This window comes from Erithacus rubecula (genome assembly GCF_903797595.1).
Source record: "Erithacus rubecula genome assembly, chromosome: 1".
Classification (NCBI taxonomy): Eukaryota; Metazoa; Chordata; class Aves; order Passeriformes; family Muscicapidae; genus Erithacus; species Erithacus rubecula.
This window is the reverse complement of record NC_136658.1, coordinates 45,123,570-45,146,942: the sequence shown is the minus strand read 5'-3', so window position 1 is coordinate 45,146,942 and position 23,373 is coordinate 45,123,570. Positions and strand designations below refer to the sequence as shown.

General features: G+C 38.2%; 2 protein-coding genes across 2 annotated transcripts in view; one reads left to right on the top strand and one right to left on the bottom strand.

The window, feature by feature from the left end:
- Positions 1 to 23,373, top strand: part of LOC306808798 (DNA excision repair protein ERCC-5-like) — a 546,121-nt gene that overhangs the window by 88,314 nt on the left and 434,434 nt on the right. The gene's annotated exons all lie outside the window — the stretch shown is intronic.
- On the bottom strand, positions 906 to 9,086 carry SLC10A2 (solute carrier family 10 member 2; the record flags this gene model as incomplete). The annotated part of the gene is made up of 6 exons (XM_079318183.1): positions 906 to 1,087; positions 1,354 to 1,511; positions 2,056 to 2,231; positions 4,338 to 4,426; positions 5,630 to 5,748; positions 8,665 to 9,086. The coding sequence occupies 6 exons, from the start codon at positions 9,084 to 9,086 to the stop codon at positions 963 to 965; spliced, it is 1,089 nt and encodes a 362-aa protein (XP_079174309.1). The 3' UTR covers positions 906 to 962.

The window sequence follows — 23,373 nt, the reverse complement described above, 5'->3', positions numbered from 1 at the left end:
AATTGTCAGCTATATCAATGTCTAAATGTCATAGACATCTGGTAGGTTCAAATTTATTTACCTCATAAAATAACAAAAAATATTTAACTCTCTCCAAGCACTGCTGTCTCTTGTTAAGATTGGTGGAAACAGTCCTGGATGAATCAGTGACGTTTTTTGTTCCATTTTGAAATGCCTTCCTTTCAGTGCAGAAGCTGATAATTTCTTACCCTTCCAGAACCACTGCTTGCTCCTGTGTATGCAGCTCTCATTGCTGTCACTAAAATTGCTCAAGGCTTAAGCACTCACCTTTGTGTCTCTGTTCCTGTTTCCAGCACTAAAATACACAGGCCAAAGATGTAAGACCATTACATTCTATTACTTTGAGATAAAAAAATGGAGTCATAAGGTGCTGTGCACTTGCTAAAATTATAGCATTAGAATAAATTAATGCTTCAAGTAATTAATACAGTGCTTTAGTCTGCCCAGACTGACCTAAATGAAACTTTTGTTTCATTTTTGGCTTGGTCCAATTTCATGCTTGATTCATATTCAGTCTTACCAGATCTTCCATATCAACTCCTGTTCCTGCTCAGACACTTTAAGAAGATTTCTCTTTGTTTTGTGTGGGGCTGAGACTAGCAGATGGATTTGCAGGACCGTGGGCTGGAGTTGGTATTGAAGATATCTACTTCTTAGCAACAGGCCACCTTTATTCTGTTTTTTGTTAAATAATCCATAATAAAGTATTACATATTTTTTGAGAATTAGCCTCAAAACCAGATTCTACAATTGTGGCAAAAACCATGTTAAAAATCAAAGTAAATCTTTCTTATGTTGATCATTTTAAAGTCTCACAGTGCAGTATCAGCAGAACTTCTTTTGTTAAATATTACTATGGAGAAAAAGCACATAAAAAAAAACGGTTTTAAATAAACCATATATTCTTTATCCTCACAGCTGGTGTTTGCAGATGTAGTTGTCTATTTCATCTCATCTGATACAAATCCTCCATTATTTATAGCAATTGATTTTGAATTCTCTTTTTGTGGTATTTTCTCAACATCTGTCGTTGTTTTGACATGGCGTCTTCTGTATAGACGGTAGCCTGAGGATCAATATATGGTTATTATTAAATAAAATAATTACAAAAATTGCCTGAAAAAATGCTGTAGTAACCTATATCCATGCAACATTTTCTTTCCTTATATTGCTAAAACATTTCAACACCTCCAGAAAGTTTCTCTAAAGCTATGCTTGGATTTTGAGATCCAGTTGATTATTTTTATCCCTTCTTGTTTTCTCCATATACATGAAAAATTAAACTGGTGATAATAATGATAATTATAGTGCTATAATAGAAAATGACTTTACCTCCTAAAATTAGTAGCGCAAACGTCAGCTGGAAAATGCTGTAGATGAGTGGGAAAGTAAACATCAGTTCAAGTTCTTCAGGACTGAATGAGAGCTGTACTATAGTTGAACATAGCTGAGTGTTTTGCATGCCTGTTTCCAGAGACACTGTACGACATCTAAAGGGAATAATATAAAGACAGTTGTGAAAAACCATCCAATTATTATGCTTTTTACTAATCTGAGTAAGCAAAAAAAATGCAATGGATAACTAAGAAAATTGTTTCCTTCAGCTAACATAGTCAGCAAAACATTCTACCTATGGCTGGTACTACCAATTGTTGGCAGTTCAGCAGCAGTAAAAGACTGTGAACCACCTTTAAGTCACATTTGTGGCACTTGCTGCCTCCCTCTCTTGCAATTATGTTTTAAATTGTAGACTGCTGCATCTACATGAGAAGTTTTACTGCAGTTCCAAACTGATTACAAGTCAGCTCTGTTTCACTTGTTTGAAGTGCAAGACATTGGCACATGAAAGGAAAGCATCTATAGTCAGAATCTGCAAGATTCTGCAAGAAAGTTTTGTCTGCACAACGTATCACAAAACACAGGCTTAGTGAATGAGTGACTCTTTAACATAAGTACTGTTTAGGGAGCATTCTCAGTATTGATTAATCATTAAATGAAATCTTTTTACACAGTTGAATAAAGGCTGTGGATTACCTGTGCCAAGACAGACCAGCTACACGAGCCAGAAAGAATCCTAAAGTATAGCCAGCCGCTGGAAATATGGTGCCAATGATCCATAATTTTGGTGTGATAACCCAGGAGCCTTTGTAGAGTATACCCCCAACCACAGCAATGACCACAATGAGCACAGCTCCCACAATGGAACCAACCTATGAAATGAAAGAAGGGGGACTGAGTGAGAATCACAGAATACTGCACAAATGAACTCTCAAGAAAATTTAATGGCAACAAATATGGTATCAAACATGCCTGGTATTGTCCCTGAGTCACTGAAATATCTTGTTAAACACAACACCTAATGTTTACAGCAATACAATTCACAGCAGGCTGAGAGATTAGATAGCTGCCATTTTACCAAACAGGAGATCTACGATGTACTTCAATGTGTGACTACAGCTCTAGATCAAGATACAGCTGTAATAGGTATCTATAGCAGATAACTAGGACTAGTCTTTTGAAGCCTTGACTATAATTGTACTTAGGGCTGGAGATCAAAAAAAATTTCACAGGTGTGATATGAGTGAGGAATGGTGCACACATTAGAAAAATGTCCCCAGAGTTTTTGAAACTGACAGCCTAGTAAGGAGAATACTGCATTTTCCTCCCCCATTTGGTGACTCACACTCTGAGGCTTAGTACAGTGTGTGCTAATTAGACACTAGATTGCTAGTGAGCTAGTGCTAGGAAATTATTGGCCAAGTACAGGGGTAAATCTTTAATGGGGCTAAAAATTCATGCTTGAAAACTGGTTATGAGCTTGTAAAGCCCTTCTACACAGACTTAAGCACTGCAGTTGATCTTATTTCTTGTGACTGAATGTACTGAAATCTTTACTGCTGCTTGCCTAAAAAAGTTATAACTCACTCTCTTTTCAATACCCTAGTGGAATGTCTGCCATTATAGCCTATGTTGCCAAGGATCTCAAAGACAGACTTCTTAGTCTGAGCTTGGGAGAATCTATGCCTCAGCTAAAACATGTATTGCCGTTGAAGTGGCTTCATCAGTCTTTGGTTGAAGAATTTTTAAGAGCACTGAGTGAACAAGTACTTTTGTTTGGCTGAGCTATTAACCATGTGCACCAAGGAAGAAGAAACATAGTCTGGCTATGACAAGCTCTTCTTTCACCTGGCACACTCTCTGTTCTCTTATCTGAATTTCTCACTATATAAGTCTTAATCTGACAGCTATGGCTCAATCTTCACTTGATGCTTCATTGTCCTACACAAAGCAAACTCTCAATGGACCGATCTGTGGGTTGCTCATGCATTCAGTAAGAAGGAATGAAATGCAGCTTTGCTGAGAGATCAAGTAGAGTTTCTTTTCATGTGAGTACAAGTCCATGCTCTTCCCTCAATTGATTAAATAGAAATAGTAAGATGTGAGTGCATTTTAGAATGCAGCATGATAAGCTGGCAGTTTACTGAAAATGAATTGACTTAAAAAGACCTTATGCTTTATGCTGTCTGAGCCAATAGCAAAGAAATGATAACAAAATATAGGTAGAAAAACAAGTGACCAGAGTAGTTTTCTTTAAAATAAATTAGATAATATATTTGCTAACTAAGAACAGTTAGCAAAGGCCAAGAATTCTCAGCACATCTGAAAATCTCTTTAAACTTAAACCAAATGCTCAGAAATTATTAATTTGCTGTCACCCTGGATGTGGCTGAATTATTACTATTATTTTGATGAGAACAGCTTTTGCCAAAATCACCATATTTTTGAGTATCTGAAATCATCTTGCAAATATTTTGTGAATAGTCTTTTTTGGTCTTTTTAAGAGTTGGAATATTTTCCGTGTATTATTTTAAAATAAAAATTGACTTCACACTCAAAAATTGGCCCACAAAAAAAACAGGGAACTTTCTTAAAAGAAGAAAGGCATTTCGATTCAGAATGATTTTATTTTTTTATTGTTTTGCAGGGAAAAACTGCTTTCTGTTGACCTGAGTGATTTTCCTTCCAATTTCAGTTTACATTATATACTGAAGTCAATTATTAACATAGTTGCAGCCAAAGAAAAAAAGTAGGTTCTTTAGATAATGATGGTTTCTAATAATGCATGCAACTCATGCATGTTTGTACAGGGGGTAAGCAATACATTTCCACAGCACCTCATTTGTTTTGTGCTGAAAACTTTCCAGGTCTTATGAAGTCAGATACTAATACTATGAATAGCAATGTACTGCTTCAGCAGTCTCACTGATTCCATAATTTGTCCATAATTGCTTATGCTTCAGCCTTATATATCCTACCTTAAGTATGATTTTCGCTTTACTAGGCCATTTGTGGTTGACAAATATTCCAAATGAAATGGGAACTACCAGAGCTACCAGAGAAATTCCTGCAGAAAAAGAAGATAGAAGTTAAGACCCTGGATGGAGCAGTTTTGAAGACAGGACAGGCACCATGCTGAGTGACTGCAGCAGCCCTTCAGGGGATGTTTCTGGTGTGCACAGCCTGTGGCAGCCCTTCAGGGCATGTTTCTGGTGTGCACAGCCTGTGGCAGCCCTTCAGGGGATGTTTCTGGTGTGCACAGCCCAGAGCACGCACACACACTCTACCCACACCTGCCCATTTGCTTTTATATAGACTCTGTTATCTTTGGCAGCCTGTTGAAGTAATTGCCATTCTGCTGAGCTACATGCTCATTCACCTGCATCAGAAAGGCAGACAGAAATCTGAGTGTGCTAATCATCACAATGCTGTGATGTGAGTAGCTTTATTAAATGTTCAATTTGTCTGCAGGTGTTTCGCTGCTGTACCGTATCAGCAGCCGGTTTAGAGCTTCTTTTGTTTTGGCCTTCCCCCTCCAGTATTTAATTTGAAAGCACAAGCAACGTATGTGATTTTTGTTTTTCCCCAAGGACAATGGGAAGTGAAGTTGAAGAATGTGAAAGTGATTCTGCTGGCTTTTAAGATTAGCACAACATGGAACTGCACTTGATAAGCATGAGGGCCACAGCTCTGCAAGGCACTGGAGCATGTATTTCTAAATACTTTAACTATTTTCTCTTTGTAGCTGGATGAGATTTTTGACAGGAAGTCAAATGAAGCCACTCCTGGCAGTGTAGATTGCAGCTTTTCAAAGAGACTCAGCAGTTTTAATCACTTGCCTAATTATCCACGTGTGCTTAAGTATTTTGCCAGATTATGGCCTCAGCATTTAGCACTTTGCAAGATTGTGTCTAAAAGCTGTTATAAACACTTTAATCCTGGAGAAGCAGCTATTCCTATATGAATTATTCTATATTTTTATCCCACTACCATATTGATCTCATAACCATTTGGAGAGAAAAACATGCACAATCTTCTCATAATTATTTGTATAATATTTATAATGGCTTCAAGTCTATTTTGGCAGTGCTGTGGATGATGTGAAGTAATTTTTGGTACCTAATGCCCATGGAAGTTATTAAAAAGTAAAAAGAGAAATATTTAAAAATATCGGAGGTAATTTCTTCCTGACTACAGGACAATGGTATAGAGATAGTTGTCATTGAAAAGAGGATAGACAGAAGGGATGGTTCTGTTCCACTGGACTCACCAATGCTGTCATAGGGGAGTACAATTGCATTTGAATCAGTCCACATCTTGGTGTAAATAAGGAGACAAAGTGGCATCATTCCCATTGCGAGCAGTGTGGAGCAAGTTGTCATGCTGATGCTGCAAAGAAATTGGTTACACTGACAGTTCATCTCATGCTAGCCCATAGTCTTTCTTATTTTCTTATTACCATTTCACACCTTGCAAAAGACATGTTGCTGGCTACAGACAATTTATCCTGTTTATCAGGTTAGAGAAAAGCTAAATGACAGGAATGGCTTCTGCTGCAGCCACAGAACCATAGCTTTGGTACAAAGGAGCAGTCAGACAGGTGGCCAGCAGGAAGGTCTGTTGGCATGTCTGTCACCATGCTGCCTGTCTGGCTGCTTTCAGAGACAATGGCAAGCAGGAAACAGCAGCAGAGATGGACACCAAATAGAGCTTTCCATTACACCAGCAGTTCTAGAGTGTTAAAATTTCACCCTGAACTCAGCAGCACAGAAATCCATTTCATTGTCTAAGATATGTGATATAATAAAATTCCCCTTTCTTTTGCTTTGCTCTAGGCCAAAAAGAAGGTGGTAAGAATTGCTCAGTGAGGCTTAGCAGAAATATTGTTGCTGCATTTCACAAAGATGTTTCTGTTTTCTCTTGTACAGAAAGATGCATTCTGCTACAGGAATGAAGAAACAGGAAAAAGACAAGACATCTAAAATAAGGAGGAAACTCTCAGAATTGGAATACAATGGATAAAATTAATGTGTAAAAATCTCCTTTTTCTGGTATAAAAATACTGAGAGAGGGTTCTAATTAAGAGATTTTGGAAGCTTTCTTCTGAGCCTCACTTCTGATTTCTCTTTTTTGTTGCTTGTCCTCAGAAAAGGGACTACTGATCCTGGCCCACAAACTGAGTAGATCCACAGAAGTCTAGAAAAAAAATAATGTAGAAACCACAGGAATATTTGCATTAATTTTGGTTCCTGACACTCACTACTTTAGAGTCATTGAATAGGATTTTGTAGGAGACTCTGGAAAAAGACCTTCTTCAGAAGTCTCCTGCAGAGAAAAAAGTCAGGGGCTACAATTAAGGTTTGATGAATTCCCAAATTGATAAAACCCCTCATTTTTCCTATCTCTGTATTTCCTTTATATTTATAGTGTCCATGAATGTACCTCCTTCTCCAAAGCCTGGCCATCCTCTAACCCCAGTCCCTGTTTCCACAGAAGCAGTTATTTTTATATCAAGAGATGTCTTTTTGGGGAAGTATTAGAGGATATCAGCTGGGTTTGATTTACTAAGAAAGATATGAAACATCATACTTCACCTGACTGCGATTATATGCTAATTATAAAACTAATTCTTTCTCAAACTTGTGACCTATTTGCACAGAGAGGTTTTGAAGCAGAACTACAGACAATGACCATGGGTTGTAATGTATAATCATAAAATATTACAGTTAAAACAAAAACATTGCCTGATATGATGGGCAGGTTTCTAAAATACTGTGTTGGTTCCAGAAGCTATCCACACAACTTCTAATGTTATTTTATTGAGAAGATGCTTGCCTTGACAATCTGCTGCACCTGCTGTATCCTGTGGTCCCTGCATCTTTGTTGCAAAGCTAATGACCAAAAGCCTTTGACTTTACAAGGTAGAGGTCTTTACTTGAAGAATATATAACCTTTTATAGCCATTTTCAATTAACTTCACCCTTTGTCAGTATAATGGGATAGAAATCATGCTCATGTTTATAGCATTATAAATTTGGATTTTTAACATTGATTTCAGTGGTGCTACGTTAAACATACTGAGCTGACCAAGCATAGTTTAGCTCAGTTTATTTTTCCAGGCAGAGATTAGAACAAAATTTCAGCCTTGTACTCATTATCTTCCCACCTGTGGTTTCTTAGACCTATATTAATTGAAATTAAGAGTCTTACAATTCCTGATACCATAGATCTTTACTCTACAATGAGGAAGTCAATGATTAGCAGAGCTGACCTCATTCATAATTTGAAAGCAGTTTTTGCATTAACACTTGTAGGTGACAAAAACGTTCATTATTTTCAAAGCATGAAGAAAGTGTTGTATTAAAGCTACAAGTATTTACATTATCAGACTATTTGCATCTAGCTCCACATCTTTCTTACTTCTACTATTTTTTCCATTTCTAGTTAAGACTGGCATATGATAAATTGGATGAATGCTCCAATTAATTTTACTCTGTAGGAAAGAGACAAATAGTCCTGTTTATTTTAGACCAAAGTAATCAGGAGTTAATGAACCCCATATGGAATTTGCATCAAGAGTAGGGTTCACTTCTCCTGTGTGTTTGATGTCCTAGGCCATGTCAGGTGCCTTACACATTTGTTTCTGAGTTCACTTGGTCATAAGTAAGTCTTAAGTAATGCTTTCTAGCCTGTGAAATATTCCCTCAGTCTGAAAACCTTGCATAAAGTTTCAGGAGCAGAAAGAGTTATCACAAGTGATATTCATTAGAACTAGTTCCCAAAGAGAAAATAAATAGCTGTCTTTTTATTCTATAGAACACAAAAGGAAGGGAAAATATTTTTCTACAGGAGCTCTTTTTCAAGAAAAATCACTTCAAGAAAAGTTGCATAGCCACCATTTAGTACGGAGGATTCTGGTCCTAAAATCCTATGTGGTTTTTAAATTTTTTTTGCTACTCAAGATCTTGGGAGGAAGAAAAGTAATTTTAGCTTGGGCAAAGTTTTCACAATGTAATCTTAATTGTTTTCTTAGATAATATTTGCTCCAGGATTTGAAGTTTTAGAATATTTTCTAATGTACACAATTCTGTTGTGATTTCTTCTTCATTAATTCCCAATGAACCAAAGATATTTACCAACCTGCTTCTATTTACTACAATTGCAGTTACTAATCATCTTTACAAGGAGAGACCACCATACATGTGCCAGGAAGCTAAGAAAAACATCAGATCAGACAGTTCTTTTCAATGCAAAATTTACAATGTAAAGAGCCACATGAAGTACTTAGAGAATGGCTGCTCTTACCTTAGGTCCATGTCTCCATCCACCCAGTAGGCAATGACATTTGAGGCTGTGCCCCCTGGACAGCATCCCATGATCAGCACCACAACAGCTTGAATAGGAAGGATGTTAAAGGCCAAAGAGAGCAAGAAAGCTGTGAGAGGCATAATTCCAAACTGGCAAAGGAAACCCACAAATATACCCCAGGGTCTTCTTAAGTGACCCAAGAAATTCTTAATTTCCACGTTGCAGCCCATGGAGAACATCACCATAGCCAGCATGATTGTTAGAACAGTACTTAAAATTACGCTCAAAGTTTGATTAAAATTATCTTCTGGTAATATGCAAGATGTGCCATCACAAATAGTAGCATTTGCTGGACAAGCCGTGGAGTTTTCTGCCAAAAAACCAGCATTAAATTGCTGGGAAAAAAAGTTTGTCTGCATTTTGAATACAGAACTCCTCACTACATCCGTGGTAAACTTCCAAGCCTGTGTGAATTGTTGTTTCTCAGTGACTTCTTTTAAATGATCCAGGAAGCAATAAAGTGCAATAAATGCTGGAAAACTCTTGAAGGGTTTGGCTCAGTGCTGATTCATATAGTTATAAAAGTTGCTTGGTACAGAGACAATTAATCATTTATTCATATGATAATGAGGAATCCCACATCAAGAGAATAGCTATGTTAATATTTAAGGGTGTAAAGGAAGCTTGTAGTGCTGCCAAGCCCATGAAACGAGAATCACAAGAGGAAGAGAAAGTTTAGACTTCACTCCTTGAATTTCTTGCATGCCTTCGGGAGACCTGCTCATGTGTGCAATGTTGCTGGCAGTACAGGGGTCTGGGTGGTGAGTAACTGAGACACAGAAAGCCATAAGCAGAAATCCTGAAATATGACCTCAAGCTGCAACTCTTGCTAACGGATGCAACATCCTGCACAACACACAGGCACGTTTGAGTGATGTGGAATCTTCGTTTCTGGCAGCATGGAGATTTGGCATCCCCCTGTCACCTTCTGCCAGATGCAGCTGGCGCAGTGACACTTTGATCCTGCTTGGAATGGAAGTGGCGGACAGTGAGAGGAGGAGAGTGGAGTGGTAAGGGTGGAGGAGGAAGGAGATATATTCTCTGAGTTGTGTGGGGGGCAGCAAGCAGGGCAGTGAGGCTGGCACACGACTGTGGAGCCATGGCTCCCACCAAGTTGACCATGTCCCTCTCCCTGCCATGACATGCTCAGCATCCACACCAGGGGTGACAGCGCAGGTCACTGCCAGTGCAGCACAAAGGTTAAGAGACAGGTTTCTTATGTCTGGCTTTGGTATGGCTTCTTGTGCTCTGTCATCCTCGTGGCTCAAAAGCAATCTTAAATTTTGAAAAAGCTTTTAAAGATTTACTCCGCAGGCTTCCTTGAAAATCTAGAAAATTGGCAGGTTTTTGGAGGAAGAATGTTAATGATTCTTTACCTGTGCTCAAGCCTTGTGGCAGAAGTATCTTCAAGTGTACATGTTAGACTAAAATCAAGTCTGACACATAATGTGCAGTGATGCCCCCCAGTAATCTTTATTTTTCAACAGAAAAATATTTTTTACTAGGGTAAGGTGCTAAGCCATAATTATCTTCAGCAAGCAAGACTCTCACTGGAAATCTAGCACTTTGTGCCTAACATAAGTGTGAAATGATAGGAGTTGATTTTTTCTTTTTTTTCACTTTAAACCTTGAATGGTGTAGGGGGAGCTGACTGCATTAGAAAGGATTTCTCAGCAGGCTCAGATGGCACCTGTATCTTTACACAGGGGTCAGCTAAATGGCTGTATCTCCTAAGTCACTGTTGGGTGCCTGATGGGATAATGTCAGAGTAGCTTTATCCTCCCAGGCAGCTGGCAACTCCTACCCTGTGATTAGTGCCACATTTCTGTGACTAGGATATGTCTAACAGAACAACAGGTAAGGTAATAAGGAGTAGATGAAAGGAAGAGAAAGCCACAAGATCTCAGTTTGGCAGAAAAGACTTCTCCTTTTTATGCTTGCTTTCAAACGGAATGTTTTAAGAGCTTTTTCTTTTCCATCCAAATGTTTTAAAGGGCTAGTAAGTTTTTTAAAACCATATTAATAATGCTGTTTTAATATTTTCTATAAAACCTATATCAGTCTTGATTTGCACTTGGACTTGATTTTTGTTGAAACTAAAATTTTTTACAAGCGTCTTGAAATGTCCAGCAAACCTTGGGGCTGGGTGTGACTTTCCTAGTCCTGCAAATGTCTGGTATGCTGTGGAAACCCAGAGTGGGTAGTTAGGGAGACAAGGTGAGGCTTAGAGTAGCTGTTTCTCAGCAGAGCCTCATGCAGGGGTTGCTTTTACCTCCTCCATCTTGCAGTGCCGTGGTCTGGGCAGCGTAGGGGTGCTTGATGCTTTACCCCCTGAGACAGCACAGATGAAATATCCCTGGTTTGGGTCTCCAGCCTCTGCTAAGGGACTAGGCAGTCCAGCTGTCATTTTGGAATTTGATTTCTGGAAAGAGTGTGTAGGGGAAGACCTTCATGCTTAGGTTTTGTGCTCAGCTAAGGACAAACATCATATCAGTTACTCACCTGTGTGGCCTTATGGAGCAGCAAGTTTTGTAAAATTAACCTGTATTTAACTGCTAGCTTTGCCTTTGTTTTTTCCCTTCTAATTTAAAAGGTATGACTGTCAGTCATTATATCAGCAGTTAGCTGTATAAAAACTTAGATCACAAAAATGTTGTCTGGAAATAGAAGAGAGCCCTTCTGAATTAACTTATTATTAGGCTGACATTGCCACAATATAGCGCAGATGGGAATATCTGTATCAAGAAGTCCTTGTGTGTTAGGGAACTAAAACCATATCCAAGACATTGAAATATTTACAGGCACAGTTAAAAAACTTGGCATGTTGCAGGAGGTACAGTATTATTGAGAAGGCAGGTAGGTCTCTCAGGAGTGCTGGATTTCAAACATTCCTCTAAGTCTGTTTTGCTTTTTAAAATGTGCTTCTGGGATTTAATCCATTTGCATGGATTAAATACAGGCTAGTGGGAGACATCCTCAAGGAAAGCAGCAATTCAGAGATGGTTTTCAGAGATACTTAGCTGTATGCCTTCTGTTTCACTGCCTGTTTTACACTCAAGTTATGGTGCTTAACTGGTAAGATGGACTATGTACTGCTCTGTGAACCCAGCAGGCATCTTTTGCCTGTACATGTTGCACATCTTAGGGTGATTTTAAGCATTTGCCATTGACATTCACAGAAGGAAGGAGAAGTGCAATGAGCTTGGTGGCATTTTGGTGATGATTAACATAGCCAGACTGATTTTGGCACTGCCAGCATGCATCAAAAATGAGAAAAAACAATGCTTAAATAGAGAAATACCAAATTAAATTGTATTTGCATCACAAACGTCAGTACTCTGATTTGTCTTCTTGAATTTTTGCAGTGATGAGGCTACCAGCTTATTCAAGTGAGTTTAGTGTCACTTCAGCAAACAAATCCAGGCAGGTAGAACTTGCAAGGATCTGTTCCTGTGCCGACAACTAGATAATTGATTTATCCATTAACTCAGGCAGTTATAAAACAACAATAGCAGGAGTGCATACAGAATCTTGCATTGGGAGAAACAATTTAACTGTTTGTCTTTTATGGCTGTCTGGTGCTTATTTCTGTGATGTTTCTCTTAATGAGACTTATGAATCTTCCCTGTCTGCTCAATTCAGAGTTTAAGGTGCTTCTCAGTATATTTATGTCTTGGTTAGAAGAATTTTTCCATTTAGATAATTGATTATTTAAAGTCAATTACCGGCTTTTTGCCACCATCTTTAAAGGAGAGACAGCAGCTGTACCAAATTTCTGCCCTTGTTTATAACTTTAAACTTTAGTATAACTATAGATGGAAGATTTTGTTCATTTGTTAAAAGTTTTTCTATGTTGGTAGCTTACAGAAGGCATTAAGAAAATAAAATCTCCATGCAATAGCAGGAGAGAAACTTATGACATTAAAATACATCTAGCTCAGAATAGCTTCCTATCAAAGTCATCTGCAAAGCTAACTTATAGAATCTTTAGATTTACATTTTTACATTTTGTTGACTGGTGCAGACATCTGGACTCTGCCTGTTAGACTCTTGAGCTTTCAAATGAAACATTGAGGGCACAGGTGTTGAACTCAGCTGGAAAAAAAAAGCCTGATGTTTTACATGCTTGGATTACTGGTATATTTAGCTGGCTGGTGTACTGATTCTGAGAGATGCACCTTGCAATCATGGCTGGATTCCTGCACAGAGTAAGTGATTGGCTGGAGGGATGGGGTTCTGCTGCAATTTGTCAGAACTCTAATTATCGTGCAAGGAGAAATTCATAGTGCTTTTGCATTTTCTGATACAATTCAGATTTCCTAATCCTAACCATGTTTTAGTGTACCCATCTTAAGTAGCCAAACGTGACCATTTTCAGCAGAGCATAACAAAAGTGCACAGGTACTACAAAAATGCATGGAAGAGAATGCAAAGGCCTTAGACTTCAAAGAACTTTTGGTGTATGAGGGGAAATCTGCGTTTCACATGTTCAGCAAGAACTGTGAGACAAATAGCAACAGGCTGCTGACTGCCAAACTGTAAGAGTGACTTTTTACATTGATTAAAAAAGCTGAATAATTTAATAATAAATCTAAGAAATGAGTCATGCTGCCAGCTATAGAAGTGTAAGTTTTTGAATGATTCTATTGGATTGGAATCTTTTAATAAAAGCATGTTTTCATGTCCTCACCAAGGACTAGCTTTGGTCTTCGAGGGTTAACACACCACAGAAATATTTTGTGCCTTTATCTGTCATTTTAAAGTTGTAATTTTCATTAGTAGTAGGGTTTAATTGGAATAAGTGGCCAAAAAAATAGATGCATAAATTCTAGATCAAAGGTCTGATTGATTTTAAGTCTAAAAAGTTAAAGAAAAAAAAAATTATTAAAGGAATTTTTATGGAACCAAAATTGGCTCTGTCAATTTTCTTCAGAAGGGGAACGCACTTTATACTGTTTCTTCTTGTTGTGCTTATAACATTTAACTCCTGACAAGTAGTAGGAAACCAGTGTTTTTGCCTGCAGTTCCAATAGCCTTTCCCACCATTGTCCAACCCTGGAACTTGTCTGCACCTTTTAAAATTTTCATTTAGATAATTAATAAATTAATTTGTTATTTTTCCATTGATATAATAATAATTAAATCACCTAATTGTTCTCTCTGTTATTTTGAGAGATAAAAGTAGAACAGAGAAAGCAGAGAATTACAGTAGAATATGACTGATATTAAGTGAACAATGCTCATGAATTAATTCACCTGTTAGTGGATGGGACATGGCTTATCAAGGAATAAAGCATGACAGGAGCAGATCAGTAGATCAAAGCACTTGGTGCTGGGGACTCTAAAATTTCCCTACTGGTTTACACTTCCCTGATTTAAGTGTCCCTAACGTGTACTTTGAAATAGTCTGAAAGATCAGTCATGGGCATGAACTCATACACCCCTGGTATTGGAGCACATCTGCAAATGTGCAGTGGGCTTTTGCTTAGTTTAAACCATTGACCAAAACCAGTTAGCACATCCCAAAACATCTCTGCTAAACAACCTGGCACTTAGTAAATGGGAACTGTTTGGGGATTTATTTCAACATTGCTCTAGTGCTCCAGACCAAAACTACAAAGGACTACAAAGGGATGCAGCCTTAGGTTATCCATGTCATCTGCACTGGGCTGGTTGGTGGGCCATGGACTGTGGCAGTTGTGTTTCCTGCAGGGATATGGCTGGTGGGGTATCCTAGGGACATCAAAAATACCACTAGATACCTACATTTAAAGATTTTATCCCAGCCTGGATAGCTGTGCTGACGAAGGTGAATTGCGCCCGATGTTCCTGCTGTTCTCTTTGGAGAATAAATTAGGTCTCATGTGAACAGCTCTGGGAAAACTGAGAGCCAGGTTTTGTAGAGCACATCCTTCAATGAACACAAACCAAGAAATTTGTGGAGAACTGTTAATGAGTTTCTGATTTTAGTTTGCCTAGGAATTTGAAAAAGAAGAGAACGTCAAACAGCTGGAATTGCTTCAGGTAAGCACTGAGCAGCATTTTTGGGAACGAGAAAAAGACATAAAGGACAGGAAAAGCAAAAGTAAAGTTGTGCAGGCTTTTTGGGTTTTGGTTTAGATTTTCAAAATTTGTTTTTTGTTTTGATCTTTTTTCTCCCCATTATTTAACAGATGTTTTGCTTTGAATTCAGGCTTTCTTAATGAACACAAACAGATTCATTAACTGACAAGTCTATGCCCCCTCCTCAAAACTGGGCTGATCCCTGTGAACATGGCACAGGCAGTTCCTTAGCATTTTTCTCTTACTTGCAGCAGAGATTTGAACTAAGAACTTCCACAGACCATACTGGGAGCTGCTGGTCTCAGACTGTCATCAGGTGAGCACCTTCAGAGGTCTGAGCTGGGACCCATTCATGACATCTCTTTCATTGACACCCTACTTACAAGGTACTATTTTCACATTCTGCAGATTTATAGAAAGTTTTGAGTCCTCTAAAAATACAATTTTCTCTTTATATAAAAGAATAATCTGTTCATTACGACTGTCTGGGGTCCATGTGAAGTAAAAGCCAGCAAGATTTAACTACTGCTGATTCTAAAGCTTTCTGATATGATGAGGTGTGAAGGAGAGGAAAGAGATAATGGCAGCTGTTACAAGTTTAAGATCTTCTGCTAGATGCTGTGCAGGGCCATAGTAAGCACTGCTTCCCACCACTTCTGCATTTTTTCTTTTTTTGGTAACATTTCTCTTCTTTCTTCAACATAAGGAATATGTCACCACTATAAGCACTTCAGAAATGAAGAAGAATAAAAATGCAAAAGAGTACCATTTACATATATAAATTATATGCAATGAGACACTAACTCTGAAAAGCCAGTCTAAAACTATTGTCCTCTTCTCAGGGAAAAAATGTTAACTGCATGTCCATCTTCTTGACACAGTTTTAATTTGCTTAGGATATCCATCTTTATTACAGTGGGTAATACTGGTTGGGACTACATGAGGTTTCTAGGACTTTAAACTTTTCAGCTTTGATAAGACCAGCTTTAGCATCTTTTTTGGCTATTTGCTTTCAGGATACCTTTTTTTTTTTTTTTTTTTTTTTTTTTTTTTTTTTTTTTTTACCAGGACACACCATTCAAGAGTGAGATTTGACTTGATATGTTTAAGGTGAAACATGAGGATAAAACATTCATGAGTGCTGTGTAGGTGCAACTTCATCTGGGAGCTCTTGGGTTCTTAGGACTTGGCAAATTTGAGTCACCTGCCTGGATAGCCAAAATGCAAGTGATGCAGTTTTCAAAATTTGGACAGATGGCTCTCTGCTTGTAGGAGTTGAAAATTCTGAGGATGAAAGTGCCCTGTTTCTGGTGTATTGTAGTGCTGAGGATGACTGCAAAGGTACAGCCTCCATGTGAATGTCTGTGTCATAAATTGTTCATAGAAGAGTTAAGTTTGGAAAAGATCTCCAATCAAGAAAATCAAGTCCAGCTTTTGCATGGGCTTGTGTAAAGAGAGTATAATTCTTAGCTGAAGCTTGGACCTATACAAATAGAATAGATGGTAGTATTGAAATTTCACTATTTAATAGAACCTGAGTTATATTTTGGGTTTTCAGTAAGCCCTTTGGGATAACAACTTATGGTTGACAGCAGTGAACCTGTGGGCTTTGGAAGCTAGGAGAATCCATTCTTAGATGCTTGGTGTCCTCATGCAACATCCTTTAAAATGGTGATCTCACAAATCTGATGCAGCAGGGTGGGAGTTGTGCATAGCAATCTGTCAAAAATGCCAGGGAATAGGTCTGTGACCTGCACCTGCTCCCCTTTGGACTGCCTCCTGAAATACGACCCAAAAGAGGATCCGGAGCCCAGGTTCCTTTTTCCAGGAGGGCTGTTTGCACATGACCTCTCTCTACCCTAGTCAGTACTTGATTATGTCACAGTTTCTGTGAGCTGGCTGAGGGAGTGCTGGCCTGGAGCATCCTGCTGGCTGTGCTCAGAGAATTTTGCAGATGGTTTGCCTGGGACCTGGTTGATGCATGCTCAGGTCCCTCTGGGCAGAATCAGCAATTTAAAGTCTTCTACCCCTTCAGCTCACATCAGTTTTTTTAACCAGTGGATGAAGAAAAAGAACAGAGATACCAGACACGCTTTCTGCATGCTCCTGCACCTTGGCTGTGCTTTCTGCATGTTGGTAATGTTGGGAGCTGGGGCACAGTCAGGCGTAAATGACAGCTCAGAGAAAGCCTGAGGATCTCACCTGGCGTCAGGCTCCTGCAGCTCCTGTTAGTACAGGACCCACTGCTCTTCTTGAAGATTGCTAGTGCAGATATCTGCTCTGAAAATGCTTGTCACAATTATTTCCATCAGTTCTGTTCTGAAATTATTTCCATGAAAATATAATCTGTGTCTGGTTGCTTTCCTTTCCCACACAGTTGAATGTCACCTATTTGGAATGTAATATATCAAAAGGGTGTATTGATTTCATCCTTACAAGAAAAGTTATTTATTTATGACTATACATTTATATATAAAGTATATGCAACATGAAAAACTACTAAATATATGTGTGGAGGTCGTTTGGCATTTCTGGTGAGAGACCACAGTGCTTTCTGAGAATTTCAATGCAAATGAAGTGACTCTTCTAAAAACTTTCCTAGCGTCCTTCACTAAATGACAACCTACTTAAGAAATTATTTTTATTTTTTTCTGCTGCTGAAATAAGTTTAGGCAGTATTAAATTTTTGTAAATCAAGATCTTCATTAGGTATTTCAGTAATATCTATTTTCTGTTCATGAGGATTTTGTGATCAGTCAAAAACCTGGTGACTTACTGTCAAGTAGTATTAAGTAGGAAAAAAACCCCTAATTATCAGAAATGAGGACATGTAATATATAAACTTTGTTTCAGTGTTCTTAGTGATTCTTGTGTGACTCAGTTTGCAAATTTAAATGTATGACTATTTACATACATAGTATTCCAGTTCAAAATGTTTGAGATACCTTTGAGTGCTTTTAAAAGGCCAAGGTATTGACTGAAGGAACTTGGTTTTTTGCCTTCTGACCCCTGCACCCTTAGACTGTGCTTTAATGCTGATTTTGAACTCCTCTTTTTGAGGTTTGGAAATGCCCTTAAAATGAGAATTAGAATTCTCAAGCATGGAAAATGACACCAAGTTGGGACTTCAATTAAATCAATAAGTTGGTGACAAAACCCAGATATCTGTTCACAGTGTTATCTCCAAATACCTTTCAAATGAGTTTTAAGCAAGAGTGCATGGGCCCAAAAGACTAATGTAGATGTGGCTTTTGCAACAGTCAGGAATATAAAATTGATGAGTGGGACTCATTATAAAAAAATGGAACAGCATCATACTAATGTATGAAAATTTAAAAAATTTATTAACCCTCTTTTAAAGTAGTTCATGTACTTTATATCAAATAACAAAGTTATGGTCCAAAATTTTTTCATCTGCATCTCCACATGTATGGGCTCAACTTTCCCACACGTTTTTACCCATTTTTTCACCAATGTGACCTGGAGGTATCTTGCAGTAAAAATCAAAATATTGAAGAAAAAAAGAGGACTTAAGAGCACAAGGCAGATCCTTGGAGAGTTAGTAATACCATTAATGGACAAGCTGAAATAAAAAAGCAAGTCCAATTTCAGCAAACAGCCTGCTGAAGTCCATTTAGATTATAAAATATTTCTCAGAAGTACATATTTTTTTAAATAGGAAAAAAACTTCTACAGTAAATGAAAGCAAAAAGTCTAAATTTTTTAGGTCACTCAAAAATATAGTTAGGAAAAAAAAGAAAGCCTCAGGTTTAGTACCAGCATCTGAACCAATGCCTTTTATTTTTCCTCTCTGTAGAACAGTTGCTATTTCTGTAGCTTTTATGCAGAGGAAAGCCACTGCCACTTTATGCATCTAACACGTGTGTGTTCCCTGGAGGAGATGTCCTGCCCTGGTCCCTCTGCATGGACACAGGCACAAGGCCAGGCAGGGATGGTGCTTTTTGAGGGTAATACAGTCTGCAGGGGTGACCTGTGCTCTGAATAATGAGCTCACTAAAGTAACTCACAAATCTCACAGCTCAGAGCTTTCTTTGGCTGAGTTTCTGCATGTACTATTTGTTAGCTACACATTGACCTTGAGATTTGATATACGCTGAGCATGTGGGAGAGACAGACTTTTATCTCTTTAACTTGCATTATCTTTGGGATCTAACTTCTCCTTTGATCCCCAGCAAGAATGAAGAATACTTTATGTTAGTTTTATAGATTTCTGGAAAGAAATCTTTTAAAAGCAGTCTCTGAATTAAGAGGTAGATAATGTTTATACATGCTTCAGGGGAAAAATGTTTCTGTCTGAATGAGAGCACCTATGTTCAGTTAAGCCGGAGTATGGCAGAAACCATGACATGCCAAATAAGAGACTTGCTAGCAACAGCATTATGTGGAAATTGAAGAATATTTATTTAATTGAAAGATAAAATACTCCTTGGTAAGGAAACCTCCTTTCTGAACCTCCAAGATGTCATCAGCAGTTTTTATACAATATTAATGTCTCCTGATTCTGTGACTGAGTGAATGAGCAGTCTGAAGGTCTTCTTTTGTTTTCAGAGCTGCTTGCACTTGTGTTATCAGCACCGAACACACCTGTGCAAATGGGGCTCTCTGAGATGTTTGATAGGCAGAACTTTCCAGGAATCCAATGGTCCTACTTCTGCCCTCTGTGATTGCCCTTGGTGGGACAATACGAGACACAGACAATGATTAATGCCTCATCCCCTGAGACCTTTTCCTTCTGAAGTTCCCTGTTGTCTCTGGCCAGGATATTTTTGCACAGTGGAGAGAGTGGGGACAAAATAGGAAGGGATGACTTTATATCTGAATGGGAAGTTTTCCCTTTCTGGCTCCCAGAAATGAGACCCCCCTGAGTAGCTGCAACTCCACATACACTTAACTGCTTGCCAGCCAGGCAGCTCTCTGAGCCACAGGCTGGCTGTTCTCTAGAGGCTTTTCAATTCATTACTGCAAACTACATAAGGTGGAGAATTTAAGCCTTGTGTTTTGTCAGTTTAATGAGAAACCTGGCAAGCCATCTTGTCCTTTATTTTTTTTTTCAATTTTTAATTTACTCTTTTAGCATGGGAGGGGTATTTCTGGTATAGGCAACAATGTGCTGTAAGCATAGATGGTGAGATCCAGCTGGAGCTGAGGGGTTACCAGCAAAAACATGTTGGTGAAATTGCTGATCAGGAGAAGGTAATTGCAGAAAGGTTTTCTCAAGAGATGTGGAAGCTTTCTTTTTTTAGACTTGGTGAGGATCATAAAGAGTAAGCAAGAGAAATAAATTGATAATGCCCTGGATCTCCTTTTAAAAATTATTCTTACCCTACTGAAGTAACAGCAAAATTTTTAAAAATAAAGGAATCTGATTCAGTCAACTATTTCTTCTGGCTTGAGACTGCCTTTTCCAGCCCAGAGACTTTACCACAGTTCATACCACATTCATTGATTCTTCAGCAGTCCAACTTAAATGGGTATGTCTATCTATGCTGTCATTATTCAGGAATATGTCTCCAGGGAGAGTAATTTTTACCTCAGGTTAAAGAATGGAGTATACTGAACAGTTGCCTATTAGCTTGTCATTATCCACCTTTTGATTCTTAGTCCTTGCTCATGTTTTACTCAGACCCTTGAAGCATCTTTGTTTTTCTGATTTCTGCAGTAACACTAGATCTTTTCACAAAGTTCAGACTTGCAGCTCTATTACTTTTTCCAAATTGCTGTTAAACTTTCAGAACTGTGATGGCCTTGTGCCTCCAACCTAGCCTGATTAGCGTGCAAGAAATTAGAGAAATAGACTTTAAATTCCTCAGAAAGTTACATGGAGCATGTGGAAGGGCAATAACTGAGGAGAGCTGTTAATGATCCGCTATCCTGCTCAGCTCAAACCAAGGGTATGCTCAGCCTTTACCTGTGTGAGAAACTACCAAAGCTGTGCAAGGAACTTATATGGGGAGTGGAAATATTCATAAACTAGGGGAAGAAAATAAAAGACATTTGTTAATATATTGGCACGGTCAACCTTCAGAGACTCAGACTTAATCTCCTAAATTATAGGTAAGGATAAGTAAACAGCATTCCCATAGGTAATTATCCATTACCTATTTTGAAACTCAGCAATCCAGTACTTAATTATTTCTAGGGCAGGACAAGCTCACTTATTTAGCTTTTTAATATATATTTATTATTATTGGCCATGTAATCTTGGTAAGTGACACTAATGTCCTGATTAAATGATGTTTGAATTAAGCTCCATGACGTTTGCAACAGCCCATCAAACCTAAAGGTGCAGCTGAGTACCAGAAATAGATTGACATTTAGTTTTCATATTGAGCAATACTAGACAGCAAGAAAGGGAAACACAGTGATCAAAACACACAGAAAGAGACACTGTTCAATCCCAAGGCTTTATGACTGTTCCAGAAGGCTTAGACCCCCGGGGCACGTGGCAGGACTCTGTATGTATCCACATGAACATCTAACATGCAGAAATTCAAGGCTTAATTTTACCAAGATCAAGTCTGTTGATAAGAAAACGTGTTGGGCAAACATCCATAGGAATAACTTGCAGATTATGTTGCAGACTACAATGGAATGTTCAATAATATTTTGTTGAATTTTTATGGTGATTGTACATTTTCTGTGACTGGGATAACTAGGCTGGAAGTCTGGACCATTTGAACATATCACATTCATATCTTGTAGTGAGAGACATGTGACAGCAAAAGCAGCCAACTGGTTTTGTGATTTAGAAAGTTATCAGCAGGAGGAAGGAATACATCCTAAGCAAATGCTTAGGTTGAAAACAATAAACACTTTAGCAGCCTCCTTTTACACTCGTCATAAAAAGGTAATGGGAACATTACCTAGTACTTTATCTTGTTCAAAATAGCTTCTTTCAAATTTCCAAAGCAATTCATGGACTTAATGCCAGATTGAAACCAGTGCTCTGCAGCAGAGTTGTCTGGGTCTCAAAGCACTATACCTCCTGAGAGAATCACAAATCCACATTTTTGCAACTGAGGATGATGATGTTCAGGGAACAGTTTAGTTCAAGAGAACTAATTTTCAAGGAAATGGAATTTGTAGAGGTAGAAAACTTAATAGGAAGCTTGGCTGGGGCTTTTTTCATCCTGGAAAATGTGGTCACCCGAGGCAGTGTGAAGGTGTTGTGTGACTGGTGTCACTGAGTTGTGGAGAAGGAGGAAAAGGAGACTAAGGAGGTCTTATCTGAGGGCTATTTGTTGTGTCTTGTGTAGTGACACAGCTAAGCTAGTATCTCTTGGTTTTTGTGGTCTGTTCAAGTGGGTGTTTTCTATTTTTTTTAAATTACTTTTGTTCCATTGATGTTATTTATGAACCTAACAGACAGCTCTAAGCACCTAAAAGGTATTTTTAAACTGTGTGGAGTGCTGTTTTCTGTCTAGCTTCTGGTCTAGACACTTTCCCTGCCCATCTGGTACAGCAAGAAGAGTCTGCTTATTCACCAGAGTCCTTCAAATCATTGTGTCAAAATTCTAGCTCAGGAAAGGAAGAAATGAGTAAAAGTGAATTTAACTGATCATACTTTTTGATTATTAAAAAACCTAAACCCTTTTTCTTGTGAGAAAAGACAATATTCCAGAAAATTAGGGAGACTGACCTTCTGGAACTGCTCATGCCACTATTCCACCTTCTCACCCCTCCAAGGTGCTCAATAATGCATGAAAGTGACTCATCCCAAGGGCAGGAACAAGAATCCCCTGTGTTAAGCAGCTTTGCAGAAGCTAGCTGGTTTTTTGTCATTTCTAATACCAAATCAACATTTTGTTATGAAGGTAAAACTGTAATAGTGTCTTGAATACAAATAAAAACATCACTGTCTTCTGACATTTCCCCACGCCATCTTACTGTTCTCTACTGTTCTGTGCCTTTGTATTAGCTTCTGGTGAAGTTTAAAGTGTTACAGAAACTTGCTTATTCTATGGACACTGAGAGGAACGAGATTCCTGGAGGATGTGTTTCAATTTAATTTCTGGCATTAGTTTCTGCATACAATAATTTTGATTCCCAGAGCTATGAAAAAAGTTTCAGGGAAATCATTCACTCTGTTTTTCAATTTATGAACATCATTATTTCTGCAACATTATGCTAATTTTGTACAAATTTGATCATGGCCAAACCTGCATAGTGACTGGACACTTGATCTTGACTTTTTTTACTGTGTGAGTTATGCAATAGATTTTTAAAATTCTTCTTCTCTATGATAGATCAGGAATGTCTAACTGTAAAAAATATTCCATTCATATTTTCTATTCTTACAGTTCTTATTACTGAAGAATTAACCTCATAGTCCTACACATTTACACTTGACTGCTCTCCTTATATAAAATGACTGAATTTAAGTGCTGAAGGACACATGAAAGGCAACTTTGTTTTATGGAAGGTAGAAGTTTTACTTTTTTGGTTTCTACTCTATTATCAACAACATGAAAAGAGACTGTTGAACAACTGCCAGTTGTAAAAAATAAAGAAACCAGCATTGCTCTCAGAGGTATCAATTATGGAATAGATAATCAGTAGGAA